The sequence below is a fragment of the Heloderma suspectum genome, chromosome 4, assembly GCF_057233095.1.
Source record: "Heloderma suspectum isolate Gila_16-S chromosome 4, 16-S_ref, whole genome shotgun sequence".
Taxonomy (NCBI): domain Eukaryota; kingdom Metazoa; phylum Chordata; class Lepidosauria; order Squamata; family Helodermatidae; genus Heloderma; species Heloderma suspectum.
Window position 1 is genome coordinate 234,023,277 of NC_139461.1, and position 27,011 is coordinate 234,050,287.

General features: G+C 43.1%; 1 protein-coding gene across 1 annotated transcript in view; it reads left to right on the plus strand.

Annotated features, from left to right (window-relative positions):
- LOC146348235 (riboflavin-binding protein-like) overlaps positions 1-25,932 on the plus strand; it is a 28,433-nt gene extending 2,501 nt beyond the window's left edge. Inside the window, exons 2-6 of the mRNA XM_084852641.1 lie at positions 2,763-2,937; positions 9,979-10,078; positions 14,420-14,548; positions 20,059-20,170; positions 23,163-25,932. Of these exons, the coding sequence (XP_084708767.1) occupies positions 2,793-2,937; positions 9,979-10,078; positions 14,420-14,548; positions 20,059-20,170; positions 23,163-23,405 (729 nt within the window). The 5' untranslated portion in view covers positions 2,763-2,792 and the 3' untranslated portion in view covers positions 23,406-25,932. The remainder of the gene's footprint in view (positions 1-2,762; positions 2,938-9,978; positions 10,079-14,419; positions 14,549-20,058; positions 20,171-23,162) is intronic.
- Positions 25,933-27,011: the final 1,079 nt, after the last annotated feature.

The following is a 27,011-nucleotide window of genomic DNA, read 5'->3' on the forward strand; positions in this document are numbered from 1 at the left end:
ATTTTAATTAGCTCCTTGGTGGCTGTGCACTCCCCATCTCTAGCACTAGAGCACACACATCTACTGCTGTCTTTAAAACACTTTTTTTAAAAAGCTACTGCCAGCAGTGATGTGGGGTGGAAATTTTTCCAGTGCCTTATTTTTCTGCAGAAACTCTTCCATTTCATAAGTTCATTACTAACAACAAATGGATGCCAAGTGCAAATACAAGATTAGGCAATCTTAACAGTTTCAAAGTTGTAGATGAGTGATTATCAGTATATCATGCAGAGTTCTTTGGGTTGCTAAAATGTATTAGCATGTCAACAGTTTTCAGTAGCTTTGGGGGGGTTTCCTTAAATTTAAATGATGTAAGGGAACTACATGCCATTCTCTTTACATTTTTTATAATTATTCCAATAAAAAAATTCTACATAATGTAACATTTACCCCCCATACTGATACTAATTTTGTATTTACAATTTTTTAAAAGTATACTTCTCAGGAGAATTGTCTTGGAAAACCCTATATTAATTAACCAGTTTGGAGATTTTTACTAAGATGCAAGATATTGGGCTCCTCAACTATGTATGCATCTTCATGTTAGAATTAACTGATTGGCAATGCAATCCTATTCATGTCTACTGAAAAATAAGTCCCATGAAGTTCAATGGGATTTACTCCCAGGTAAGTGTGTATAGAATTGTAGCCTAGGTCCCATTGAACCAATGTATAGGATTGGAACCGGTCCATAACTAGAAGCTTCCTTGGCATTTGAAAATAGATGTCTCAGCTGAAGCAGGTCATCTGGGATGCATGACTGCCACCTCTGAATCCCCACCCAGATCATTCCTACCTCCCTTTGCAGCCCCCTCTATTATGCCTGCTGCAATATGGTACAAAATAGAACTCCAGAATGGAAAGGCAGTCTAGTGAGCTGTGAAAGCAGGAAGAGTGAGGAAGCAATTAATTACCTTCTTGCTGCAAGTCCCTTGCATGGTGAGTAGAGAGGAGTTAATATTTTGTCTTGCAGAGTCTATTCCTCCAAGGAAGAGGGAAGAGGTCTGTTTCTGCAGGATAATTATATTATTTTGTTGTTTTGAGCCACAAGTCAACTAAATGTCTTTTTATAAGGGGCTAACTACGTGTTATATGTGAACACATGAAACAGAGCCTTGGCACGTAGAGCAGCAACAAGTGGTTCCAGATGGAGGGAATTTGAAGAAAAGTGGCAGGGGGTGCTAACCCATCCCTATGTTGAGTGCCTGCTCCAGGTTTGGGGAAGGATTTGGGGAAGATGCCCTCAAAGAGACCACCTCCTTCTCATTGCTGTTGCTTCTGTCCATTTGCTTGCCCACTCCCTCTGGGCCCAATCCACACCACTGTCCAGAGGCAGACAGCAAGGAGATTGAAAGGTGTTGCTGCTGCTGCTTCTTGCTCTTGTCACTGCTCATCACTTGGAGATGGTTGGTGAAGAAGCAGCATCAGCAAGGAGGAGGAAGATGATGGTTATGGGGCTCCAGGCATTAGTAGTGGAGCCCCTGCTAGAGTGTGGGCCTTGGCAAATGTCTGATGATACTGACCACTGATGCTGACCCTGCCTGTGTGCCACTTCTTTGCTCCAAATCGCTTTCCCCAAGCGTGTCCCCTGCCACCCCAGCAGGATTCCAAAATTGCATTTGTAACAAATGCCCACTTAGAACCCTGCAGCTTGGGAGGGTGGTTTGGGTGTGGAGAAGTAGCAGGCCGGGGAAGGGTTAAGCAGCCCCTTTTTGCTTCTATTTCTGTGCTCCAAATTACCCCATTCTGGAATTTCCTTTCTGAAATGCATAATTGTGGCTCTGCTACACATATTTGCACATATTTGCACATGTAGTTATCCCCTGAGATTGTCTAACCAACCCTATCCTTGACTTTAGCACGAACAGTGGTTTTAATAGCAGAAATGGCATCCTGTTCCAGGAAAATTGCTGAAAATTCCCTTACTACAGGTTTTCATGACATTATGGGGACAGAGCATCTTGGAGACCTCTGAACAGGATGCAAGACACTGGTGGTGATGCTGCAGTGCCACCCTCTCCACCACATCTCTGCCTGGAAAAACATGTTTACGCAGTGCTCACCTGTTGTCATGGAGAGCCTTCCCTGTCCTGCATCCTTGCACAGAGGCCATCTTTCAGCACTGAAGCAAAGGCACAAGTTGTTTCCTCCTCCCAGAACTGGGAGACTGCTGCCTGTGTTGGCTTAGCTATACAGGCTGAGTCTGACTATGCGGCAGCCAGGGGTGGTACAATTCAAGGGGTCCCAATCATTCCAGAAGCAGAGCAGAAACCCAGGACCTCATTTATTCTTCTTCTGTCAAGCTCAGCTCCCCCAGGATTGTGCCCCCAGAATCCCATCTGTGCCCCAAGATTCTCCAGCGGGGGTGGGCTATGCTCTCAGCTTGCACAAGACTGTTCTTTGGCCTCTTCCTCATCTCATTGCTCTATCTAGGGTGGCCAAAAAAAAGTGTTAGCCATGCCTACTGTCTGTGCTTGTACTCAGCTGCTCTGAACATTATTGTTGATGTTCCCAATGCCAGTAATTTAGCCATCTTGTACAAAAGCCATGATTGTTTCTAATCTTAAAATGTCATGATAAGAGGGGCAAGGAAACAGCTTTTCTTGTATATATTTACATTAGACCCTGCTACATCTAGTAGAATTTATTTTCAACATTTCTCACTTAACTTGTCCCTGATTCTGAAACAACCTCTCTGATTGCGATATCGTATTTCCATACAGGGCCATTATAAGATCAACAGCAGCAAGAAGATGTTGAGGTTTTCGACGCTCCTGCTCTTTGCTATCTCAGCAGTATCTGTCAGTGGAAGGGGGCAAAAATGTCTGGAAGGGGCTGGTCACAAGCTCAGACCTACTGGAGAGAAGGACTTGCAGGAATGCACCATATATGCCAAATGTAAGTGCTGTGAAATCTGTGGAAGAACATTTGCAAAGCTACTCAAACACTAGCCTTTACATGACCTAGCTGGCTCTTGTTGTTCAGTCGTTAAGTCGTGTCCGACTCTTCGTGACCCCATGAACCGTAGCACGCCAGGCCTTCCTGTCCTCCGCTCTCTCCTGGAGTGTGCTCAAATCCATATACATTGCATCAGTGATGCTATCTAGCCATCTCATCCTCTGCGTCCCCTTCTCCTTTTTCCTTCAATCTTTCCCAGCATCAGGGTCTTTTCCAGGGAGCTTTCTCTTCGCATTAGGTGGCCAAAATATTGGAGCTTCACCTTCAGTATCTGTCCTTCCAATGAGCACTCAGGGTTGATTTCCTTTAGGATTGACTGATCTGACCTCCTTGCAGTCCAGGGGACTCATAAGAGTCTTCTCCAGCACCACAGTTCAAAGGCATCAATTCTTCGGCACTCAGCCTTCCTTATAGTCCAGCTCTCACAGCCATACGTTGCTACTGGGAAAACCATAGCTTTGATTATGTGGACCTTTGTCGGCAAGGTGATGTCTCTGCTTCTTACTATGCTGTCTAGGTTTGCCATAGCTTTCCTCCCAAGGAGCAAGCGTCTTTTAATTTCATGGCTACAGTCACCATCTGCGGTGATCTTGAAGCCCAAGAAAATAAAATCTGTCACTGCTTCCATTTCTTCCTCTTCTATATGCCAGGAAGTGATGGGGCCAGATGCCATGATCTTAGTTTTTTTAATGTTAAGTTTCAAACCAGCTTTTGCACTCTCCACTTTCACCCTCAACAAGAGGCTCTTGAGATCCTCTTCGCTTTCTGCCATTAGGGTGGTATCGTCTGCGTATCGGAGGTTGTTGATAATTCTCCCGGCAATCTTAATTCCGACCTCTGATTCATCCAACCCGGCATTTCTCATGATGTACTCTGCATATAAATTAAATAAGCAGGGCGACAATATGCAGCCTTGTCGTACTCCTTTCCCAATTTTGAACCAATCCGTTGTTCCATGTCCTGTTCTCACTGTTGCTTCTTGTCCCTCGTACAGATTTGTCAGGAGACAGGTAAGGTGGTCTGGTACTCCCATCTCTTTAAGAATTTGCTACAGTTTGTTGTGATCCACACAATCAAAGGCTTTAGCTTAGTCAATGAAGCAGAAATAGACGTTTTCCTGGAATTCTCTTGCTTCCTCCATGATCCAGCGAACGTTGGCGATATGATCTCTAGTTCCTCTGCCTCTTCGAAACCCAGCTTGTATTTCCGGTAGTTCTTGGTTCACATACTGTGAAGCCTAGCTTGTAGGATTTTGAGCATCGCCTTGCTGGCATGTGAAATGAGCGCAATTGTGCGGCAGTTTGAACACTCTTTGGCGTTGCCCTTCTTTGGAACTGGAATGTAAACTGACCTTTTCCAGTCTCGTGGCCACTGTTGAGTGTTCCAAATGTGTTGGCATATTGAGGGCAGCACTTTAACAGCATCATCTTTTAGAATTTTAAATAGCTCAGCTGGAATACTGTCATCTCCGCTAGCTTTGGGGTTAGTAATGCTTCCTAAGGCCCACTTGACTTCACTTTCTAGCATGTCCGGCTCAAGTTCAGTGAGCGCACTCTCATGGCTATCAGGGACATTCAGATCTTTCCTGTATAGTTCTTCTGTGTATTCTTGCCACCTCTTCTTAATCTTATCTGCTTCTGTTAGGTCCCTGCCTTCTTGGTCCTTTATCATGCCCATCTTTGCACAAAACATTCCCTTCAGATCTCCAATTTTCGTGAAAAGATCTCTAGTCTTTCCCATTCTATTGTTTTCCTCTATTTCTTTGCATTGTTCATTTAAGAAGGCCTCCTTGTCTCTCCTTGCTATTCTCAGGAAATCTGCATTCAGTTGGATATATCTTCCCCTTTCTCCCTTGCTTCTCGCTTCCCTTCTTTCCTCAGCTACTTGTAAAGCTTCATCAGACAGACACTTTGCTTTCTTGCATTTCTTTTTCTTTGGGATGGACTGAGTTGCTACCTCCTGAACAATGTTACGGACCTCCGTCCATAGTTCCTCAGGCACTCTGTCTATCAGGTCTAATCCCTGAAATCTATTTGTCACCTCCACTGTATATTCATAAGGGATGTGATTTAGGTCGTACCTGAATGGTTTAGTGGTTTTCCCTATGTTCTTCAATTAAAGCCGAAATTTTGCAAGAAACAGCTCATGATCTGAGCCACAGTCAGCTCCAGGTCTTGTTTTTACTGACTGTATGGAGCTTCTCCATCTTTGGCTGCAAAGTACATAATCAATCTGATTTCAATATTGACCATCTGTTGATGTCCACGTGTAGAGTCGCCTCTTGTGCTGTTGGAGAAGAGTGTTTGCTATGATCAGCGTGTTCTCTTGGCAAAACTCTATTAGCTTTTGTCCTGCTTCATTTTGTACACCAAGGCCATGCTTGCCAGTTATCCTGGTGATTTCTTCACTTCCTACTTTAGATTCCAATCTCCTATGATGAAGAGGACATATTTTTTGGGTGTTAGTTCTAGAAGGTGTTGTAGGTCTTCATAGAACCAATCAACCTCAGCTTCTTCGGCCTCAGTGGTTGGGGCATAAACTTGAATTACTGTGATGTTGAATGGTTTGCCTTGGATTCGTACTGAGATCATTCTGTCATTTTTGAGATTGTACCCCAGTACTGCTTTTCCCACCCTTTTGTTGACTATGAGTGCTACTCCATTTCTTCTAAGGGATTCTTGCCCACAATAGTAGATATGATGGTCACCTGAATTAAATTTGCCTATGCCTGTCCATTTTAGTTCGATGATTCCCAAGATGTCGATATTCAATCTTGCCATCTCATGTTTGACCACCTCCAGCTTACCTTGATTCATTGATCTTACATTCCAGGTTCCTAAACAATATTGTTCTTTACAGCATCGGACTTTCTTTTCACCACCAGACACATCCACAGCTGAGTGTCCTTTCGGCTTTGGCCCAGCCGCTTCACTCTTTCTGGCACTACTTTGAAATTCCCTCTGCTCTTCCCCAGTAGTATATTGGACACCTTCCAACCTGAGGGGCTCATCTTCCGGCGTCATTTCTTTTAGTCTTGTGATACGTTCCATGGGGTTTTTTTGGCAAGAATACTGGAGTGGGTTGCCATTTCCTTCTCTAGTGGACCACATTTTGTCAGAACTCTCCACAATGACTTGTCCGTCTTCGGTGGCCCTGCATGGCATAGCTTATGGCTTCACTGAGTTACGCAAGCCCCTTCACCACAACAAGGCAGTGATCCATGAAGGGAAGGCAGTGATGCCCTCAGAGATTTATTACAGTTGAGTTGTTATATGATTGTTTCTTTATATAACAAGCAGTGCTAGATACCTTCTCCTTTTGAAGTCAGCAGCAAAGCTCCCATGTTGCTTCGGTTTGATCTTTATGAACATGGGTGTTTCAGCCCACATGTGAACTTGATTAAAATAAAATGAAACTTTAAATGGCTCAGGCATGGAAGGGAGTTGCATTGCTTATCACTAATGATGTCATGGGCACTTTCCTATTGTTGTTGTTGTTCAGTCGTTCAGTCGTGTCTGACTCTTCGTGACTCCATGGACCATAGCACGCCAGGCCTTAATAAAACCTCCTGGAAGACATGAATAATAGGATTTTTACAATTAAGCTTTACCCTACATTTATAGTACAAGTCTATATAAAGACCTGTGCTTCAAAAATGGCCTACAAAGGGGTGTGATCAGTGACAATACACAGATATACAAGGTAGTATTGATTACTATCATACATATCTTGAATGGAGTAGCTGTTTGTTGTTCAGTCGTTCAGTCGTGTCCGACTCTTCATGACCCCATGGACCATAGCACGCCAGGCCTTCCTGTCCTGCGCTCTCTCCCGGAGCATGCTCAAGTTCATATTCATTGCATTGGTGATGCTATCTAGCCATCTCATCCTCTGCCGTCCCCTTCTCCTTTTGCCTTCAGTCTTTCCCAGCATCAGGGTCTTTTCCAGAGAGTTTTCTCTTCGCATTAGGTGGCCAAAATATTTGAGCTTCAGCTTCAGTATCTGTCCTTCCAATGAGCACTCAGGGTTGATTTCCTTTAGGACTGACTGATTTGACCTCCTTGCAGTCTAGGGGACTCGTAAGAGTCTTCTCCAGCACCACAGTTCGAAAGCATCAATTCTTCGGCGCTCAGCCTTCCTTATAGTCCAGCTCTCACATCCATACATTACTACTGGGAAAACCATAGCTTTGATTAGACGGACCTTTGTCGGCAAGGTGATGTCTCTGCTTCTTACTATGCTGTCTAGGTTTGCCATAGCTGTCCTCCCAAGGAGCAAGCGTCTTTTAATTTCATGGCTACAGTCACTGTCTGCGGTGATCTTGGAGCCCAAGAAAGTAAAATCTGTCACTGCTTCCATTTCTTCCCCTTCTATATGCCAGGAAGTGATGGGGCCAGATGCCATGATCTTAGTTTTTTTAATGTTGAGTTTCAAACCAGCTTTTGCACTCTCCTCTTTCACCCTCAACAAGAGGCTCTTGAGATCCTCTTCGCTCTCTGCCATTAGGGTGGTATCATCTGCATATCGGAGGTTGTTGATAATTCTCCCGGCAATCTTAATTCTGACCTGTGATTCATCCAACCCAGCATTTCTCATGATGTACTCTGCATATAAGTTAAATAAGCAGGGTGACAATATGCAGCCTTGTCGTACTCCTTTCCCAATTTTGAACCACTCGGTTGTTCCATGTCTGGTTCTTACTGTTGCTTCTTGACCCTCGTACAGGTTTCTCAGGAGACAGGTAAGGTGGTCTGGTACTCCCATCACTTTAAGAATTTGCCACAGTTTGTTGTGATCCACACAATCAAAGGCTTTAGCGTAGTCAATGAAGCAGAAATAGATGTTTTTCTGGAACTGTCTTGCTTTCTCCATGATCCAGGGAACGTTGGCGATTTGATCTCTAGTTCCTCTGCCTCTTCGAAACCCAGCTTGTACTTCCGGTAGTTCTCGGTTCGCATACCACTGAAGCCTAGCTTGTAGGATTTTGAGCATCACCTTGCTGGCATGTGAAATGAGCGCAATTGTGCGGCAGTTTGAACACTCTTTGGCGTTGCACTTCTTTGGAATTGGAATGTAAACTGACCTTTTCCAGTCTTGCGGCCATTGTTGAGTGTTCCAAATTTGTTGGCATATTGAATGCAGCACTTTATCAGCATAATCTTTTAGGATTTTAAATAGCTCAGCTGGAATACTGTCATCTCCACTAGCTTTGTTGTTACAATGCTTCCTAAGGCCCACTTGACTTCACTCTCGAGGATGTCCGGCTCAAGTTCAGTGACCGCACTCTCATGGCTATCAGGGACATTCAGATCTTTCCTGTATAGTTCTTCTGTGTATTCTTGCCACCTCTTCTTAATCTCATCTGCTTCTGTTAGGTCCCTGCCTTCTTTGTCCTTTATCATGCCTGTCTTTGCACAAAACGTTCCCTTGAGATCTCCAGTTTTCACATATAGGTGCTTGTGAAACCTGCACAACTGCAATCTACATAGCACTCAGATTGCAAAGAAAGCCATGGCTGACTGTTTTTCCAAGCTATAAAATATTGCAAATTGTTGTTGGAAAATGTGAGGTACCTACATTTCTAGGGGCTGTCATTCAAATTAAAAATGTCTGTTTCCTCTATCAGTCCTCTCTGATGACTCAGCTAGGTGGCAGTGAATACTGGGGGGGTGGTCTTGCCAGCATGGCACACCTAAACACACTGGTGCCACCATCTGAATTATGCCAACCATGCCTCCAATGTGTGTACATCGGGGTTGGGGCTGGCATAATTCAGATAGTGGCACCAGTAAGTACAGCTACACATGCCAGGAGCTCTGCTCAGCACTGTCAGGCCGCCTACTAGTCCCTGGTGGTGCTGAGCGCAGCTCCTAGCCCACATGCCTGTGCTGCACTTGCTAGTGCTGCCATCTGAATTACAGTACATAGTAAGTGGTGGGGAGTAGTGGCCACGGGGAGGGGACACAAAGGCAGCTGGCCCAGGGCCCAATTTAGAGCCCGCCCTCTTCTTTTGTGCTATGTGTGCCCCATGTGAATACTGTTAATACAGAACAGAATACAGCATGGAAATATAACATATACTGTCATAAATCTAGGTTTTATACTCGTATTATCGACCAATTTAAGTATAGGCTGATGAGAGCCTCACAAAGTGAAAACCCAATGAGGCAACAAAAGTTAGAACGATAGAAACCTTGAAGCTGCCCTATATGATGCTTCCAGCCATTTAGAAGGTTACGGCTGCAATCCTCTGTATATTTAGACAGGAAAAAAGCCCTACAACTCCCAGCATGGCTGGCTGGGGAATGCTGGGAGTTGTACAACTTTTTTTGTCTAAACATGCGTGGGATAGCATGGGCCAAGGGGGATAGCATTTCTTGCTGGCATGCTCACCACCAGCATAGCAACTTTCTGCCTGACAGGGGGTACCACACACATTTTAGAAAGCTAAAAAAATGGGGCTGTGAGGATATTTAGAATGTAGCTAGAAGCAATGGTGTGCTTCTGGCAATTGCTGAGGAACTAGCCATATGAATATATACGTTGTTCTGCATCAAAAATCTGGGATTCATTCCGTGACATTTATGTATATACCACTTACACTGCAATCCTATGTGTATCCACTCAAAATTAAGTCCTGCTCAGTTCAATGGGACTTACTTCCAGGTAAGTGTGCATTGGATTGCACCCTTAATCTCTTGTTCTATAGACAAAGAGGTGCCAGTCCAGTTAATCAGAGTCAAATTATCTTCTCCGGTATCAAAATTTAAACTGAAGGATTTCATGAAAAAACTTCCCTTTGGAAAGTTTCACTGCATAGTTTTTCATTTTACAAAATTGCAAGAAAAACAACAACGATGACTAAGAGGCGATCTCAATTCCCATTTTGAACTAAATGACTATTGTGAATATTTATACAGTTCTGAGTCTTCAGAGTAAAAAGTAAGCCTTCATGAGCTGTTTGTTTTTTATTCCCCACAGCCTCTTGTTGCTATGCAGACATTACAGAGGAACTAGCTCATTCACCAGTAATTAAAGTAAACACCACCTACTGGAACAGATGTGGAAATCTCAGTAACTTGTAAGTTACTTGTTACTTTCCCTCACAAGTGCATTATATTTTTATTTCATTTTTACGTAGTTCAATGGTTCTTGCAGACAACCACCAGCATAACTCAGTGGAAAGCAGAGTATAAGGTTACTACCCTTTTTCTGGCATGGTTCGTGCATCTTTAATACGAATGTGCAGAAATGCATTAGGTCAAGCTTTTCTCTGTATGCTGGTGCAGTTGTTAATTATACAGGACAGTATGCCAGAAAAAAAGGTGGCAACCCTACCTCAGAAGGACAGCACACAAACATCACTCCCTACACTCAACATTTACTTTTCACTGACTCCTTAATACAGTTCATTACAACAGGAGAAAAGACTGTTTATAGGTTAATAATTCGGGTATACATTTTTGAAACAAAAACTCACTGCAGATTATTGATATATATCTTACAACTATTTTCCTTTGTAGAGCACATGGTTTATATTTCCAGATTATGATTAGGCCAAACAGTGCTGAAACTAGAGACAATACTATAACACAAAATTCAACACAATAAACACATTCCCACCACCACTTAATTCTGGTAATAGACCTACTGAATTTATTAGTTATTATTTATTTTATTTTAAAATGTTATACTTTGTCTTTCAATTCCATAATCACCAAAGTGGTTTACAACAGATCATAATGATTCAGCATAAAGCAATTCACTCATTTCGTGGTGGCAGACAGAGATGCAGTGGAGGCTGGTGGCTCCGATGTCAGTGGGGTGCTGAATCCATTCCGGGTTTCAGTCAGAACCAGTCAGAACTCCAAAGGAGCTACCTTGGATAGCTCCTTTAGAGTTCTGACTAAAACCCAGAACAGAAGCACTGCCCCACTGACATCAGAGCCACCAGCCTCCGCTGCAGAGATGTTAGGGGGCTGTAATATTAAAGCCCCTCCCCAGGAATCTGGTGTTGCTGCTGCTGCTGTGGGATGACACTAACAAGAATCATGGAAGCTTCATGTTACAGTATTGTCTCAAGTTACCGTGTTGTTTCAAATGTCAGCAATGTTATTATGTGTAACCCTCTGATAGAATGTCTAGAGTTCAACCCTTTTTGACCCTGAGGGGCTACAGTAGGAGAGAGAGGTGCTGAGGAGATTGGGAGGGGGGATCCTGAAGAGGGATCCAGGTGGACTGGAGCACCACACGCTAATTTGGGGTCAGCATGTTTCTCCCTCATCCACTACTGTATAAACCCAGGTCTGATGACATCCATCTCCCCATATGGTTGCTGGTAGTAAAAGTGGTGTTACATATGCATTTAAATTATAGCCAAAAACAGTCTGAGAAATTGTTCCTGCTCCAGGTGCCCCCATCAACTGCAGTGAGGCAGGTCTGAGAGAGATAATTTTATTTGTTTAGCTATAAGCCATTACAAACCTGAAGACATTCAAATCTGAGCCACAAATTTGGCTCCTGGCTGCCAACACAAATAAAGGAACACGCATTGTAATATAATTGTCCTTGTCTGATAACGAAAAGCATACAAACTCAGTAGGTATAACAATTTTTTTTCTGTGACTAATCTCAGACAGATATTTTTCACAAGGGTCATTATATTGGGGGCACTGGGTAATATAGTGGACTACGTCCTCTATAGCTGTTTTACAGGACACACAGACAGAAATGCTATTCCAAAGGTAATTTCTTCTACTGACCATCCAGCAAGGCAGAAAGCATAACATCATACCTTAGCTCTGTAAAGGCAATTCTGGGTGGAGTTATGGTGACTGCCTCCAAATAATTAGTTTTCTTATGGTCAGTCTTAATACATGAATGCAGCCTAGAAAATCTTGATGAATGGATAATTAGCATACCAGTCAAGGAAACTTTCCTATACATGATGAGCCTTAACTGTGGTTTAGACATTGACTGGATCAAAATCAGCTCACTATCAAGAGCAAGTATCTCTAGCAAGTATATGTAAAGCAGCAACTCACTTTTGAGAGTTTAAAGGTGAGCCATAGGCTAAAGAGACCAAACAATAAGGTTGCAAGGCTGGCATTGTAGTTTGCTGATCTTGTATTCTTGCCTGGATAGCAGGCCAACCCACTTCTGCACGGATATATGCAGCAGGGGTACCAAGAGGTAGGGCCAGTACCAGTGAGGCAGGTGGCTAACAGGGAGAGGGCCTTTTCAGAGGTGGTTCCCCAATTGTGGAATCCCCTCTCCAGAGAGGCTCACCTGGCACCTCCTTTACAGTCATAGTAGGGAAAGATCTTTTTATTTCCCCAAGCCTTTTAAAATTCTGACCTTAAGATTATGAATTTTAACCTACTGCTTTGATTGCTTGTATTTTTTTTTTCATTTTAGTGATGTTGTATGTTTTTGTTATTCTACTCTAATATTTTATCTTTTGTGAGCCACCCAGAGAACATTATTAGGCAGCTGTATAACAATAGTAAATAAATTAATATATACATTCTGTACTCTTTACCTAAAAATCTGTCAGCTGCATCTGTAATCATCACCCTACACACTAATAATGGACACATTCTCCAAATGTGGATACGTATGTCGCCAAAATAGCACCGTCCACACACAAAAGGTAAGTATCATCAGGCTCAGGAACTCCCATGTTTTGCAGAAGTACAATCTTTAGGGGGAAAGAAAAGCCCAATGAGAGTTTAACATGCTCAGTGACTATACAATGCTGATTGGGGTTGGAGGTTGAAGATAGGAGGAAACCAGGGTGGAATGGAATGGAGTATCCTAGAAAAGGGCATGGATCGATGGCTAGAACCTTGAACAGGAGCACTCCACACTGCGACATTTTGTTGCAGGTCTCACTTGTAGCTGTAAATACTCAGATTTGGGGCTGAGCTGTCTAGCATTATATAGCACAGCAGGAGAAGGCCTCAAGGGGATGGGTAAGGAGAAAAAGCATCCTTTCCCCTTCTTCCTCCTGGAATTTCTGTGTCCACCCCAAGCCAGGCCTGAGCATGACTACAAAGTTCCTATTCAGGCTGCCTAGAGCCCTAAAAAATAACTCCTAGAGGATAGGGATACAATGTAACATTTTCTTGCCATCCCGCTTGTATATACTAATAGCAAATTCATTCTCCAAGTGCTGATCCTTATGTAGCCAAAATGGCACCATCCACACACAAGAGGGAGGTAGCAGCAGGCTTAGGAGAACCTCAAGGATTGCAGTAGTACTCAAAAATATTTAGGGGGGAAATCATAAAGCGGGGGAAAGCCCCAAACAGCGCAGTCAAAGCTGAGCATGATCAGTGGCCAGAGAATTCCGACTGACTGTTGGGGGGGGGGGGGGAATGGAATGGAATATCCTTGAAAATGGCATGACTGGCTGGAAACCTGAACAGGAATACTCTGCACTGCAAGGGTGCTTTCGGATGGACAGCTCATGGTGCTGCCAATCATAGAATAGTAGAATCATAGAACAGTAGGGTTGGAAGGGGCCTACAAGACCATCAAGTCCAACCCCCTGCTCAATGCAGGAATCCAAGTCAGAGCATCCCTGACAGATCAAAAAGACACTGTGCAGCTATTCCATCTTTTCTTCCTTAATGGATTGTTTGTGAAAATGAAAGAAGTCGGAAGGAGTGGTGGTAAAACACAGGAGAGTTACAAGTGGAAGATAACCATACTTGGACCCCAGGAAATGGTCTGTGAATGAGGCAGGGCAATTGCACGATAAACACCTCTTCTGGAAAACCCAAGCATTTTGTTGCAGATCCTACTTGTCTGAGAGTGCTTCCAGATGAGGGTTTTATTGCACCATTCTTCTGCCTCATTCACAGAATTTTACAGGGGGCCCAGGCATCATTGTCTTACACTTGCAACCCTCCTTTGTTTTCCCACTACTTCCTCTGACATTTTTCTTACCAGAAAAAAACCTGTTAAGGAAAAAAAGATGGAATAGCTGCACAATGCCTTCTTATTGGTAGCACTAGGAGCCCTCCTTCTGCAAGCACCCTGATAATAAAAGGCACAATGGCAGAATTTCAATAGAAACAGGACAGGAAGATGCTTATGAGTGGTATGTTTTCCATATTACAATAACCTCTGGTACAGAATGCCTGGTCATTTAAGTAGAGGAAATCAAAGGTATTAACAAATAGCATTGACACAATATTCTCCTGTGTACTACAAACCACAAATACATGTGAGTCTTATATTATGACAGCACAAGGGCTGAATGGCAGGACTGTGATTTTTTACTTGATGGCCTACCTGAAGTGCTGCATCCCAATAAATTTATTAGGAAAATGCAGATTGATCTTACAACATATGGGAAGCCACATGAAATGGTAGTACTTTTTCATGTAATAGCCATGGTTATTTCTTATAACAGGTGTGAGAGTTATATGAAGAAGATAGAGTGCTTTTACTGGTGTTCACCACATACTTCTCGCTGGGCAAATCCCCACTATCCAGGTGCTATTGACTCTGTTCCCATGTGCCAAAGTTTCTGTGATAACTGGTAGGTTGGGCATTTCTCTATTCATTTTAATAAAACAAATCCATACACTTTGTTCCTGGTTCAAAAAGACAATTCCATTTGCAACTCAACTCACTCCTTAACCTCTTTATTCTTATGTAAGACCTGGGGAAAACTGAATTTAGAGTTGACAGAGTAAAACAAATTGATTAATTTTGCAATTTGCCTTTCTCTGTTGCATTCAATCCACTAGTCACTAGTGGACAGAATGCAGCACAGGAAGGCAAAGTTGCAAAACGACTGACTAGAACAACTCTGATCACCTACAACACTGTTTCAAGTTGAACATCCCAAAGCCCCCTTCAGGTGTTACTGTCTGCTACATGATCATAATGTTTCATAATCGCACAGAGGAACTACCAGGTCTAGAGGCCCCGTTCTCCTACTCCACACAATTACAGTCACACAGCGGATAATACCTAAAGGGGGCAAATCTGTTTTAAATAGGCAACACAAATACAAAAGAAAGTTATATGTTGATTGGACCAACATTGGTTGGGGTAGGAGCCTTCAAGATTTCAGCTTACACATTCCGCCTGATTAACAATGTGATCCTGTACATGTTTATTCAGAAGTAAGTCTTGCTATGTTCAGTGGGGCTTATTCCCAGGCAAGTGTGCACTGGATTGCAAACTAAGAGTTCTGTCTAATTTGAAAGCTTACCTTCTTCTGTTCCAGTTGAAGTCAGTCTCAAAATATATATTATTTTAATATTCTCTGTGACAAAAATGGCAACGGCTTTAACATTTTGACAAAAACATTAAGTCAATCAAAATCACACTTGTCACTAGGATTTTGCTTCTGATGTCCAGTCTAGTTTATCCAAAGGTTGATTCAAGTGTATAAATAGCACATGGCACAGTCTTTCCTGGACTATGTCACTTCAGAGAGGAGGTGGGGGAGATTGCATTTTGAAAGCTCCCCCATATTAAAAGCACAATGAGCCACCTTCCACATGGAAGTTAACATGTCAGGAAGGAGACTCTAGGTTAAGGCTACAAACCTATACACACTTACCTGGAAGTAACTTGAATGGAATGGAACTTACTTTTGAGTAGACATGTATAGGATTGTACTGTAAAGCACTTCTCCCTGACATGCTAGTTTTCCATGGACATGGAATTTTTGTTCTATTTTTCTAATATTGGGAAGCATTAAAACATGCAGTTCCCCACCTGCACCCTGAAGTGGTACAATGCAGCAAAGAGTGGACTGTGATTTATTTATTTCACATTTAATTCTGCCCCAAGACACACCAGCATTGGAACAACTTTCAGACTACCCATGTTTACTGACCCCAATGAGCTAGTTGGAAAAAGCAAGACTTACAAATGACTGGAGGCTGATTCATGCAACCACACTGGAGACCTTTTCTGTCCAAGTTTTGTTTCCCCTGCACACACTGTATGGGCAGGCAATGAACCAGTGGTATGAATCATATGGTATATCATATAAGCACAGATTGCCCTCCTTGCACACAGTTACATGTGAGAGTCCACCCAGCTTATTGTGAACTGGCCAAGGATTTGAGCTTATGGGAGGCAATCCACATGTCTGGTCCACAGGCTGAACAGCACAAAAATAGTGGTGAAACCAAAATCAATATTGGCAATGGAATGTTTTGCTTCAAATGCTTGATCATCTTACTAAGGGACTAGCTCTCAGCACAAACAATTAACCCCTAGGAATAACATGACATCACACTTACATTCCCAGGGCCCCATAGAGGATTATTTGCTGTCCCTATTTTACGACATGTCCTTCAATTTAAGAGGATAAGTCATGATAAAAGAGGATTCTAAGGAATGCAGTGAATATCCCATTTCCATAGATGGACATCCCTTTATTTCATAATATTTCAGCTCCATAGATACGATGACAAATGTCCAGACTGTGTGGCCACAATTTAGAAAACCACATGACAAGCTCCACGTGCTGAATGAGGCTTTGGGTTTCTGGGAAAGAAGCAGGTGGTGGTGATGGTCTGCTGTTCAAACAACAAAGCCAAAAATCCCACTGGGCATGCTCAAGACCATGGGTATGGCTAATGGATTGATGCCCTTTGTTTGGGGGTTTGTTTTAGTGATATGGCAACCATATTAACCAAAAGGTAAACTATGAGCTATTCCTTCCACTGTGAACAATAATACACTGTAGATATCATGGCAGTTCCAAGAGTGACCTGGCTCATCTGGGTATGGCTCTGACTAGAGACCCCTGGCTGTCAACTACTATGCCTTGAGAACTGTTTTGAAAGGAGAGTGAGAAGTAGTGAACAGCACCTCTACCACTACTCACTAAAACAGCCAGCCACCAAATGCTGTAGCCCCAGATGCCACTTCTCTTCACCACTTTCACTTCTAGGTTGGCAACAGTGTGTGGGGGGAAGATAACAATCCTCAGGGGAATGTATTTAGCCCAGGGGCCTCCAGTTGCTGACTCCCAAGTCTAGGCATTAAATATTTCCATTAGAAACTAATCTGCTTATAGCCGTAGCTTAGGGAAAACTTGGGGCAATTTTTCTACTTGTCCTGTTTCCCCAAGCAGATGCTGCAGAGCACTCTATAATAGACATACTAGAATCAATTTAAGATGCTACATGGCTGGTAGGGATATCACTTCCTCTCCCCTCATCCTGCAGACATCCTTGCTTCAAAATCTCTTGCATCTTTGCGAAGGGTAATTTTCACAAAGGGAGCAGGGACTTGACTTTAAAGGACTTAAGAAACCTCGCCTCAAGCTCTTCTCTTCCTTCCTGTTGGCTCGGAATGGCTTGCTCCTAAAGCTCATCTTTCATCACGTGCATTATTGAGTTTGGAGAGCCCTTGGGGCAGATTCCCTTTCCAAACCACCTGCCAAAGTATCCTTGGACAATTATAGAGGAAATTGTGAACTTGACACATTTAATAATTCTCAACACTGGCATGAGGTTTTGTTTTAAATGAAAGCAGATCTCTGATGAAGCAAGCCATCTCTCTGTCTTTGGGAAAGTCAATGCATTTCTCTGACACTGTACACCATATGGTTTTTCTCCAGATGCCTGCTCTTTGTGGACCCCAGTATGCTTCAAAGCTGGGTTATCTCAAGCACCTTTTAAAAATGGAGGACCAATCCTGTAATTGATGAAGGCTGGGTGAGGGAAGTCCCTGGTGCAGAGGGCAAGAGGAGGAGCTAGGAAAGAGAGGGAGGAAGAGCTCAGAGTGTACCGTAGTTTTATTTATTTATTTACTTACTTACTTATTTCTATACCGTCCAATAGCCGAAGCTCTCTGGGCAGTTCATTAAAGAGTTATTTGCCTTGATAAGTTGTGGAATATCTTCATCAAAGACATCTAATAACACAGGCTGCAACCCTGTGCACCTTTACATGGTACCACTGAAATTGGTGAGACTGACTTCTGGGTATAACATGCAGTCATGTATAACTGACCCCTGAGTATAACATGGGCTGTATATTAATGGAAATTTTAACACTGAGTCAATAACAACTTGGAAAAATGCTTACTAGATTCAAAAGAAGATGGGTCGCCAGTGTTTTCAATAGCTGGACTAGACAGAGATTTTCAGTAGGTGGAGCTTTTCCTATCATAGTACTTGAGCTGGTATCCCAATGCAGTGCCCACATGTGCCACTGCATCCAAGACGCCATTCTGTGGCACCTGCCAGGCTCACTGCCTCCTGCACCTTTTTCACCCCTATGCAATCCAATGGAGTGATTTCCACTTGCACAGTAAAAAACAACCGCACTGCTGAAAAATTATTGGTGGAAGAGTGAAGCCCACTCCCATCAAGGACTCTTGCCAGGTCCTTGGTGGGCGGGTGGGCCTTCCTCCCTAACAGCTGGGTTTTTTTGTTTTCACTACAGTCTTTTCTACCCTATGCAAGTCAATGGAGCAGTTTCTCCACTCTCTCTGTGTGTGCTTCCCTGTCTCTCACTCTGTTTCTGTGTGTGTGTTTTCTGTCTCTCTCTCTTTTTCTGTTCTCTATCTCTCTGTGTTTTCTTTCTCTCTCTTTCTGTGTGCGTGCATACATGCGTTCTTTCTTTTTTTCTTTCATTCTCACTCGGTGTTGGCTTTCTCTCTCTCTTGGGGCGGGGGGGAGAGGGAGAGACAGAGACAGAGAGAAAGGGGGGAGCACTCCCAACATTTTGTGTGTTGCCATGCCCCCCCCCCCGCAACATGGCTTCAGTTTTGTGGGACTAGCATTCTACTTACACTATAATTCTTCATGACCAAGTAGGAATCATGAACTACAGAGAAACTTCTACACTATGGTCTGCAGCATGTTTAACAACAGATCATTCTAAATTATTTTCTAAGTTCCAAAACATCTCATGGGAATATTTGCATCTTTTCTTTGATCCAGCCTTCCCCAACCTGGTGCCCTCCAGATGTTTTAAACTCCCATCGGTCCCAGCCAGCATGGCCAATGGCCAGGAATGCTGAGAGTTGTAGTTCAAAATATCTGGAGGGTACCAAGTTGGGGAAGGCTGCATCTGTAGGTTGCCTAAACTAAATTTATAACTCATCTTTTTAAACTTGATTCATTTCTAAACTATTAACTAATCTTCCTTCTGACTCCATCTAATCTAAGGCATGATTCTTTTAATATGACTGAGATGCAAGGTGGATACTTTGATCCTGGTGTGTTGACAACATAAACTAGGTCAGAGGATTAAAAGGTTGCTTGTGTTTGCTAGGGCAAAGATGAACAAGACACAGGTTAACTAGACAAAAGCTGAAGGGAAAAAAAACACAAAATTGTTAGAGTGAGGGTGGATCAAACCCTCATTTTCATTAATATCCAGGACAATGGGTAGGATTATGATTTAATCATACTTAGAGTAGCAGACCCATTTAAATAAATGGGACTTAACTTAAGGCCCACTGATTTCAAAGGGTTTACTCTAAGTATAACTAACTCTGGATCCAACCCAATGTGACTATCATACAATAAATCAACTTTTGAAAACCCAACAAATCAAGGGAAAGTATGTTCATCCCATTACATTTTTAATGCACATGCTAGGTACCAGTAAAAGGTCTAATTTATTGACCTATTTTTTCATTCAGATGCAGACATGCTATTTGCATATTAATGATATGCTAAATACCTAACAGTCCAGGCAACACTGCATTTCATTCTTTTCAAATATACTCCTAGGCACATTCTTTGCCTGCAAGAGCTCATGCTTCGAAGTCCAGTTTGTGCAAGACATGTTATTCTTTATGCATTCATTAGCAGAAAACAAGGTCAGAGGACCTGTTGCTGAGTGACATGTGGCCTTCTGGGAAGTGACTGTGTTGCTCTATGCCAGACAGCTTCCCAATATGCTAAATGAAGCAACCATGTATACATCTTTGAGCTAATTGAATGGAAAGAAATATTATCAGCATGACCTGCATGCCTTCCTCAGTGTTGTATTGTGAGGGGCGGGACAAATAAACAAGCAAGGCAGTCATCTGTGCTTTGTCCCTTTCTTTACCTTGTAGGTATGAAGCTTGTGAAAACGACCTCACTTGTGTCAACAACTGGTTGACAGACTGGGAAACTGATGAAAAAGGAGAAAAGCGCTGTAAAGATGAGTGCATCCCCTACAGTAAGGTAGTGTATCATAAGCTACCCATGAACCACTGATAATTCACCTATGTTAAAGAGCCAGAAGGCTGCATATAGTTCTGCATCCAACTCTCACTAGTGATCTAATCCAGGGGTAGGCAACCTTTCTGGGCCAACAGGCATATTTTACATTTTGAAAAGTGTCCCAGGTGCCAGCACAAACTGTCATGGAGGGTAAAATGTTGGGAGCACCTCTCCTTTATGGATTCTCACTTTTCTTGTGTTTCTCTCCTACTCCCCTTTACAAATTTTTTGCATGGAGCCTTTGTCCCCACCTCAACTTAAATTTATGGAGGGATATTGTTTTACTAACTTTAACAGAGTTGGTGAAAAGGATCCCCCACTGAAAAACGTGTGGAGGAAGCCAACCCCCACAACAAGGACTCTGTTGCCCCAAGGGTCCTTGGTGGAGGGTGGCCTTCCCCCCTCTTCCACCTGTTCTGCAGCAGGTGATGCTTTTCCCCACCTCTGCTGAAGTCTTTGGAGTGATCTCACTCCATTGATTTTAATAGAGCTTGAGAAAAGGGTCCCCTGCTTAAAAACTGTTTGGGGGGGGGGAGACCTCCCACTGCCAAGGACCCTGTTGCCCCAAGGGTTCTTGGTAGGGGGTGGGCTTCCCCTCTTCCTCAAAGCCATTTTTCAGCAGGGAATCCTTCTCCCTATCTCTGTGAAAGTCAATGGAGCGATAGTTCCATTTACTGTAATAAAGGTAGGGAATAGCTGATCGTGGGTACAGTCCTGGGTCTTGGCAGGCACCATGTTGCTGGGCATCATGTTGCTGACCCCTGCTCTAATCTTACAAATCATCCTTCAGTAAGAAAAGGAAACTCACCTACAGAGCCCCCTCAAAATTCCAGCAGTTTTAGCAAGTATTGTACAGTAAATAATAATAGTATATGCAAATTACTTTAATTGTACTTTTTAAACTGTGATGCCAATCAAATTCTTAACCAAGTTAGATATCATTAAGATAAATAATGTGGTAATATTTATTTAAAATGTATTAATCTAAAACTGTATTTTCCAAACTTCTGATAGCCGAGTCACACTTTTTTTCTGAATTAAAACTGGAGATTTATTTCAGGGTGTATAAAGAGGAGCCTACCTCATATGTTTGTACATGCCACTACTCTGAGCTCACTTCTTTCCCATCAGGAGGCATGTTCTGATCACGCAGACACACAAAAAGGTAGACTTTGCTGAAGTTAAGCAATTCTGCTTCATCTCTGCATTGGTAGTGATTGAGTGATCTAGGCACATCTGATACAGGAGCACAAGGTAGTTACCCATCCCTAGTGGCTGACCGGAAGGAGGCAAGGGAAGAGCAGCGACTCATACAGAGATGCAGTGGGAAGCCTTCTTTGCACATGAGAACTTTATTTATGTATTACTCAGAGCCTACTCATGTGCTTCACTCAACAGTTGGGTATCACTGATGTGGATTAAATGGTTTGGGCCTCTTATTGATTTATCACATTTATATCCTGCCTTTCCTCTAAGGAGCTGAAGGCAGCGTACATCGTTCTTCCCCATTTTAATCCTCACAACCACCCTGGGAGGTAGGTTAGGCTGAGAGTAGCACAAACTCACCTGGTGTGCTTCATGGCTGAGTAGGATTTGAACCTGGGTCCAGTAAAGTCATTTTAGAGTCTGGACGTAATGATCTTGCATTGGACTGTGATGTGCATCACTTCACTCACTTCCACATGTGTGAAGCCATCTCTGCTGTTTTTGTGGCCCTCTTGGTCATTCTGCTATGTAGATTCTTGGACATCTGCTCCAAAGTGCTGCCTTGATGGCACCACTGCCTGCATTACCCCAGTCCCAATCTGACACTAACCACTACTTTACCATGGCACTCTGATTACCAAACTTTTAACAATGGCCCATAATTCATTGCTGATGCCACTTTGCCAGCTTGCTGTCTGCTAATCTATCAACTACATTTTGCAAGCTAGGAAGGGGTCATAGCTCCGCATGCAGAAGGTTGCTGGTACCTGTAGTTAAATGGATCAAGTAACAAGTGATGGGGAAAACCCTCTGTCAAGCACCCTGGAAAGCCACTGCCAATCAAAATAAAAAATCCTGGGCTGATCGACCAATAGTTTGACCTGGCATAGGACAGCTTTCTAAGTGCCCAGGGAAGCAAAGAAAACTGAGATCTCTGTTTGAGTTGGCCCACATAGCTGAAAAGAAAAGTGACTAAAATCCAAATGGAATATAGTTGGACAACACACAGAAGATAGAGGATTTGCTTCTTTGTTTCCTATTAGCCCTAATGGTAAAGCAATCAGCAGCTTTTTGTCTGATGTGTGCAAATGGCTGAAAAGACTAGTGGGAATGTGGTCTGTATCATGAATGGGCTGTTGTCCATGCTAGGTCCTGGACCTGCCATCTTAATCCTGCCACACCACATCCTGCCCTGGACCTTGCTTTTCAAAGGGGGCCTGGGACAAGGATCCAGGGTAGGAGGAAAACATGGCCCAGATTGTAAAGCCTGTGTGACTAGGGCAGTCTGTCACTGGGAAATCCAGTTCTCTTTTGACTTGATGGAGTTCTGCTGCATGCATGACTTTGCATTTGTAAGCCAAGCTATGGGCTTTTCCCCAAACTCTGGGAACTTTTTTGCACTTTATTCCCAGGTTCTGCAATTTGCGCAACTTTCTGAGCAAGTTACGCAAATTTGGCTGTAATTTGTGCATATTGCTCAGAAATTTGTGCAAATTGCAGAACCTGAAAAAATGTGCAATTTGCAGAACCTGCAAAAAGAAATATGCAAAATGCCCAGAAAAATCAGCGAACTGGCCCGACTCACTATAGACCAAGCCAGTCACCGCAGCAAGAACTGTAACAAAGTCCGGGGGGGGGGGGTTAAACCTCCATCCCTATGTGTGACAGCAAGAATGGGCCTGGCTTCTTCTAAATCTGCTCTGTTGGGTGTTGTAAAATTGACCGGCTTTGTCTCTCTGCCTCCTAGATGTATGACAACGGGACTGATTTGTGCGAGAGCATGTGGGGAGATTCACTGAAGGTGAGTGACTCCCCCTGCCTCTGCCTGCAGATGAATGAAACGGATAATGAAGTAATCAAGCTCTTGGAGGAGAGATTATCCAGTAATAGCAGCAGCAGCAGAAGAAGTGATGAGGAACGAGAATGTCACATTATGTTAGACAAAATAAAGCAAGGAGAGAAAGTGGAGGAAGGCATGGAGACACGCTAAGTGTGTGGAGACATACTGAGTACCATGATTTTGTGGGGAAAAGCATAGTTTATTTCTTTGTTAAGATAACATCTGATAATCCTACCATTCCACTATAAAAATAGTGCTCAAGTTGGTTAACAACAACCCCCCCCAAAGTACAATAAACCTAAGCATTCATAAACAATTAAAATAGTTAAACAATTAAAAACTCAGAAAAAAGACAGTATGGCAGATAATTAAAACATCAGACCCAGCATTAAAAATACCAAGACTAAAAGCATGCCTGAAAAAAATTGTCACTTGGTGGCAGAAGCTAAAAAGAGAGGGGGCTTAACAAATTTCTGCGAGAAAGAGAGAGCTCAGCAACCGGGGTTCAGCCACAGAAAAAGCATTCTCCTAGGTCCCAAATGACCCACATCGGGATGCAGAGAAGAGCCTCTCTACCAGCTATTAGGGTTCAGGCAGGATGGCATGAGAGGAGGCGATCCTTTAGGTACTCTAGACCAAAGCCATTTAGGGTTTTATAGATAATAACCCATACCTTGAATTGTGTCTGGAAATACATCATTAACTGCAGCAATTATTCTAAAATGGGTATAACATGCTCATACATCTGTGTTCCCTAAGTACCCTAGCTGCTACCAAGGGTGTTGCTAGGTTGGGCCATGGGGCCCCAAACCCAAATCTATTTCTCATGGCCCCAGATCTATTCCCCAGAGCCCGAAGTGTCCACTGGTGCCAATATAAGGGTTTTTCTTAGCTTAATTGCCATGCAGTGGGAAAGAGAGAGCTCAGCAGCTGGACCAGCTGTGATGCTTCCAGACACTCTTCAGAGGCAGCCCCATTGAGAGTGTATTGTTGTAGCCCTATCTTCAGGTACCCCAAACATGTGTCACTGTGGGTAGTTGTAAAGTCTGAATGCTGGCTTTGGTGTGTTCACATCAGACTGACCTCTCCATTTGGGAGAGCTAAAAAGCAAAGCAAAACAGCTGCCAGCTTAATCCCTTAAACCATTTACTTACACAGTGCATCATAAAATTACAAATCTAGTTAATGAATACACATGTGGCCAAGGAAGCAGTGCACCTGAAAATCTTAATGAATTGCAGAATTATATGGCTTCTTTCAGGACTCACTCTCACCCGTTTGGCTGTATTTGTGCAGAGTGGGTTGCCATGGCAGCCAGACCTAACTGTGCTTTCACTGATCTGATCCCAGCCTCCCATTAACAGTACATAAGGAAGTAGGGGAAAAAACCTTCAGCTTGGCTCTCAGTGGTTGCAGCTGTTCTTGTCTGCTATCTTTGGACTGATTCGCTGGATCTGAGCTTGATTGGGTCTAGAGTTCTGCTTGCCTTCACTGATAAAAAATCTTAACAACAGTTTGCTTTCTGGGGTTTTACTGATAACTTGTGCAGGCTGTGTTCTTGTGATGTTCTGTGGAGTAGCTCCTGTCAGGAACGTCTGATCTGGCCCATTTCCTAGCAGGCTCTCCTGGAAGGGACATGTCTGAAATCCTAGTCAGGCTGTTATGGTAGATCCTGTACAATTGCATTTTTAAAAAGTAGGAGTGGATGACCCTTGGCAGTTCTGTTAAAGAAGAATTGAGGCTCACTAGATTATTTTCCCAGATGTCTGGTTTTGTTCATTTGGTAGGTCAAATTTATTTTGGAACTGGGACTGCTCCTGATGCAGGCCTAGCGAGTCTCAGTATGTGTGTGTCTTTCTAATAGAAACACAGATACCTTGGACATAGTCACATAAGAAACTGTTGCATCTGCATGGTCCCACTAAGGATCTTTGCTGCAATAATGCCTCAGTCTGCATATGCATTCATATAGAAGGGTGACAAACTGTGTACTCTCTCACACACTTTCAGAGATTTATGTTCATAACCTCTTGCATTGATGGAACAGAGGCCAGAACTTTTGGTAGATAAAAGCTGTTAGGTGATTGATGAAAGACCTTGAAAAGAAAGATGTATACACTGTCAGAGACATAGTACAGAGACACAACTAAAACCCCGTTTCCAGATGTACTCAGCTCCCTCATTTTCCATTGGCATCTAAATGGAATCTTGGGAGAAACTGCACCACTAGAAATATTTGTCTTATTATGCAAAGGATATCTGTAATGAAAGCACAACTTGGAGATTATTAGTTTCCTGTAAAGCAGCTTAGGTAAAAAAGAAAAAAGGATTGCATGTACATAGCTGACTTGTAACTCATTTGCAAAACTGATGCGGCAATCATGTTTCTGGGGAAGAGGGAATCTTTATATTGTCAGAGCAAGTTACAGCTTTTGTGTGCCTGCCCATTAAATAATGCCAACATAAAAGGATTGTGCAGTATGAATATGAAATGTGAATGCTTTGTTCGTTATTCATCCCCTGTAGTGTGGTAGGAATTCTATGAACTGCCAGAAATCCTGCCTGAAGATCACCAGGAATATCTCTAGGCCAGAGATCAGGCAACTTCTGTTTCAGTACACCTGCTCCACCACCATATTAAATCAGAATCTGCACTGATTATTTCCAGTACCCTACTAACAAAAAAACAAGTGGACCAAATTTAATCCATCACTTCATCTATGTCATGAATACTTTTATGTTGATGGAACTGCTTGCTTCCATCAAAATAAGTTTTTCTATGGCATCCTTTGCCAGTATAACTGAGAGAAAAACTAAGAAGCAATTAGATTCAAACCAGCTTTTAATGGACAGCTAGAGTGCTGCTATAAGCCAAAAGCCTACAAAGGTATTTGTGCTTAGGGTGGTGGCAGCAGCAGTGTGGGGTGAGAGAGAATGGAGGACATTCTTTTCATATATTCACTGCAGCCATTTGCACAGCTGAATAGGAAAGCGATCTGTTCTTCTGTGTGGGTGGCTGCAGTGGAAACGTCAAAGACACCTCCAGCTACCTATGTGGTTCACAGTTACAGATGTACATACCATCATAGAATGGCAGCCATTGTGCTGCTTTATACCAATTACACCAGGGGTATTGAACCTCTTTCAACCCCAGGGCCACATTTCATTTTGGAGGAATTCTTGGGTGGGCAGGGCCAAAGACAAAATAGGACTGGGCCAAAATACCAGCAATACCAGCCTATTTTAGCTTAAAGTTCTTACTGCCAGTACCTAAGCCATAGGAGAGGCATTTCAACCTTTCAGAATGGAGAAAAACTTCACTAACGCTGGAAAACCAACAAATGATTGGTGGCCTGGGGAAGGGTATGGGGGCAGGGGAGGGGAGTGGCCATCCGGGGAACCCCGGAGGGCTGGATTTGGCCCCCAGGCCTGAGGTTCTGCAGCCCTAAATTACACGATCCTGGTCTTCTTATCAGGCTAGAGAGTCTCTCACACTGGTTTAAGGAATCAGAAGTCGGCTTTCTTCTCTCACCCAAACTCTGTTTGATTCACCATCCCATAAGCCTTGGGTGTTCCTGGTTGCCTGTGAGAGCATCCAGGTCAGCTCTTGGCACTTTCTTGAGCAACTTAATGGTTGCTCAAGAAAGGCAGCCAGGAATACCAGCTCTTCATGTTATTGACTGGTCCAGTCTCATGAAGCTGCCTCTCCTGTGGCATGTATGCCCGCTTTCTCCCCAGCTTCCCTCATCCACACTA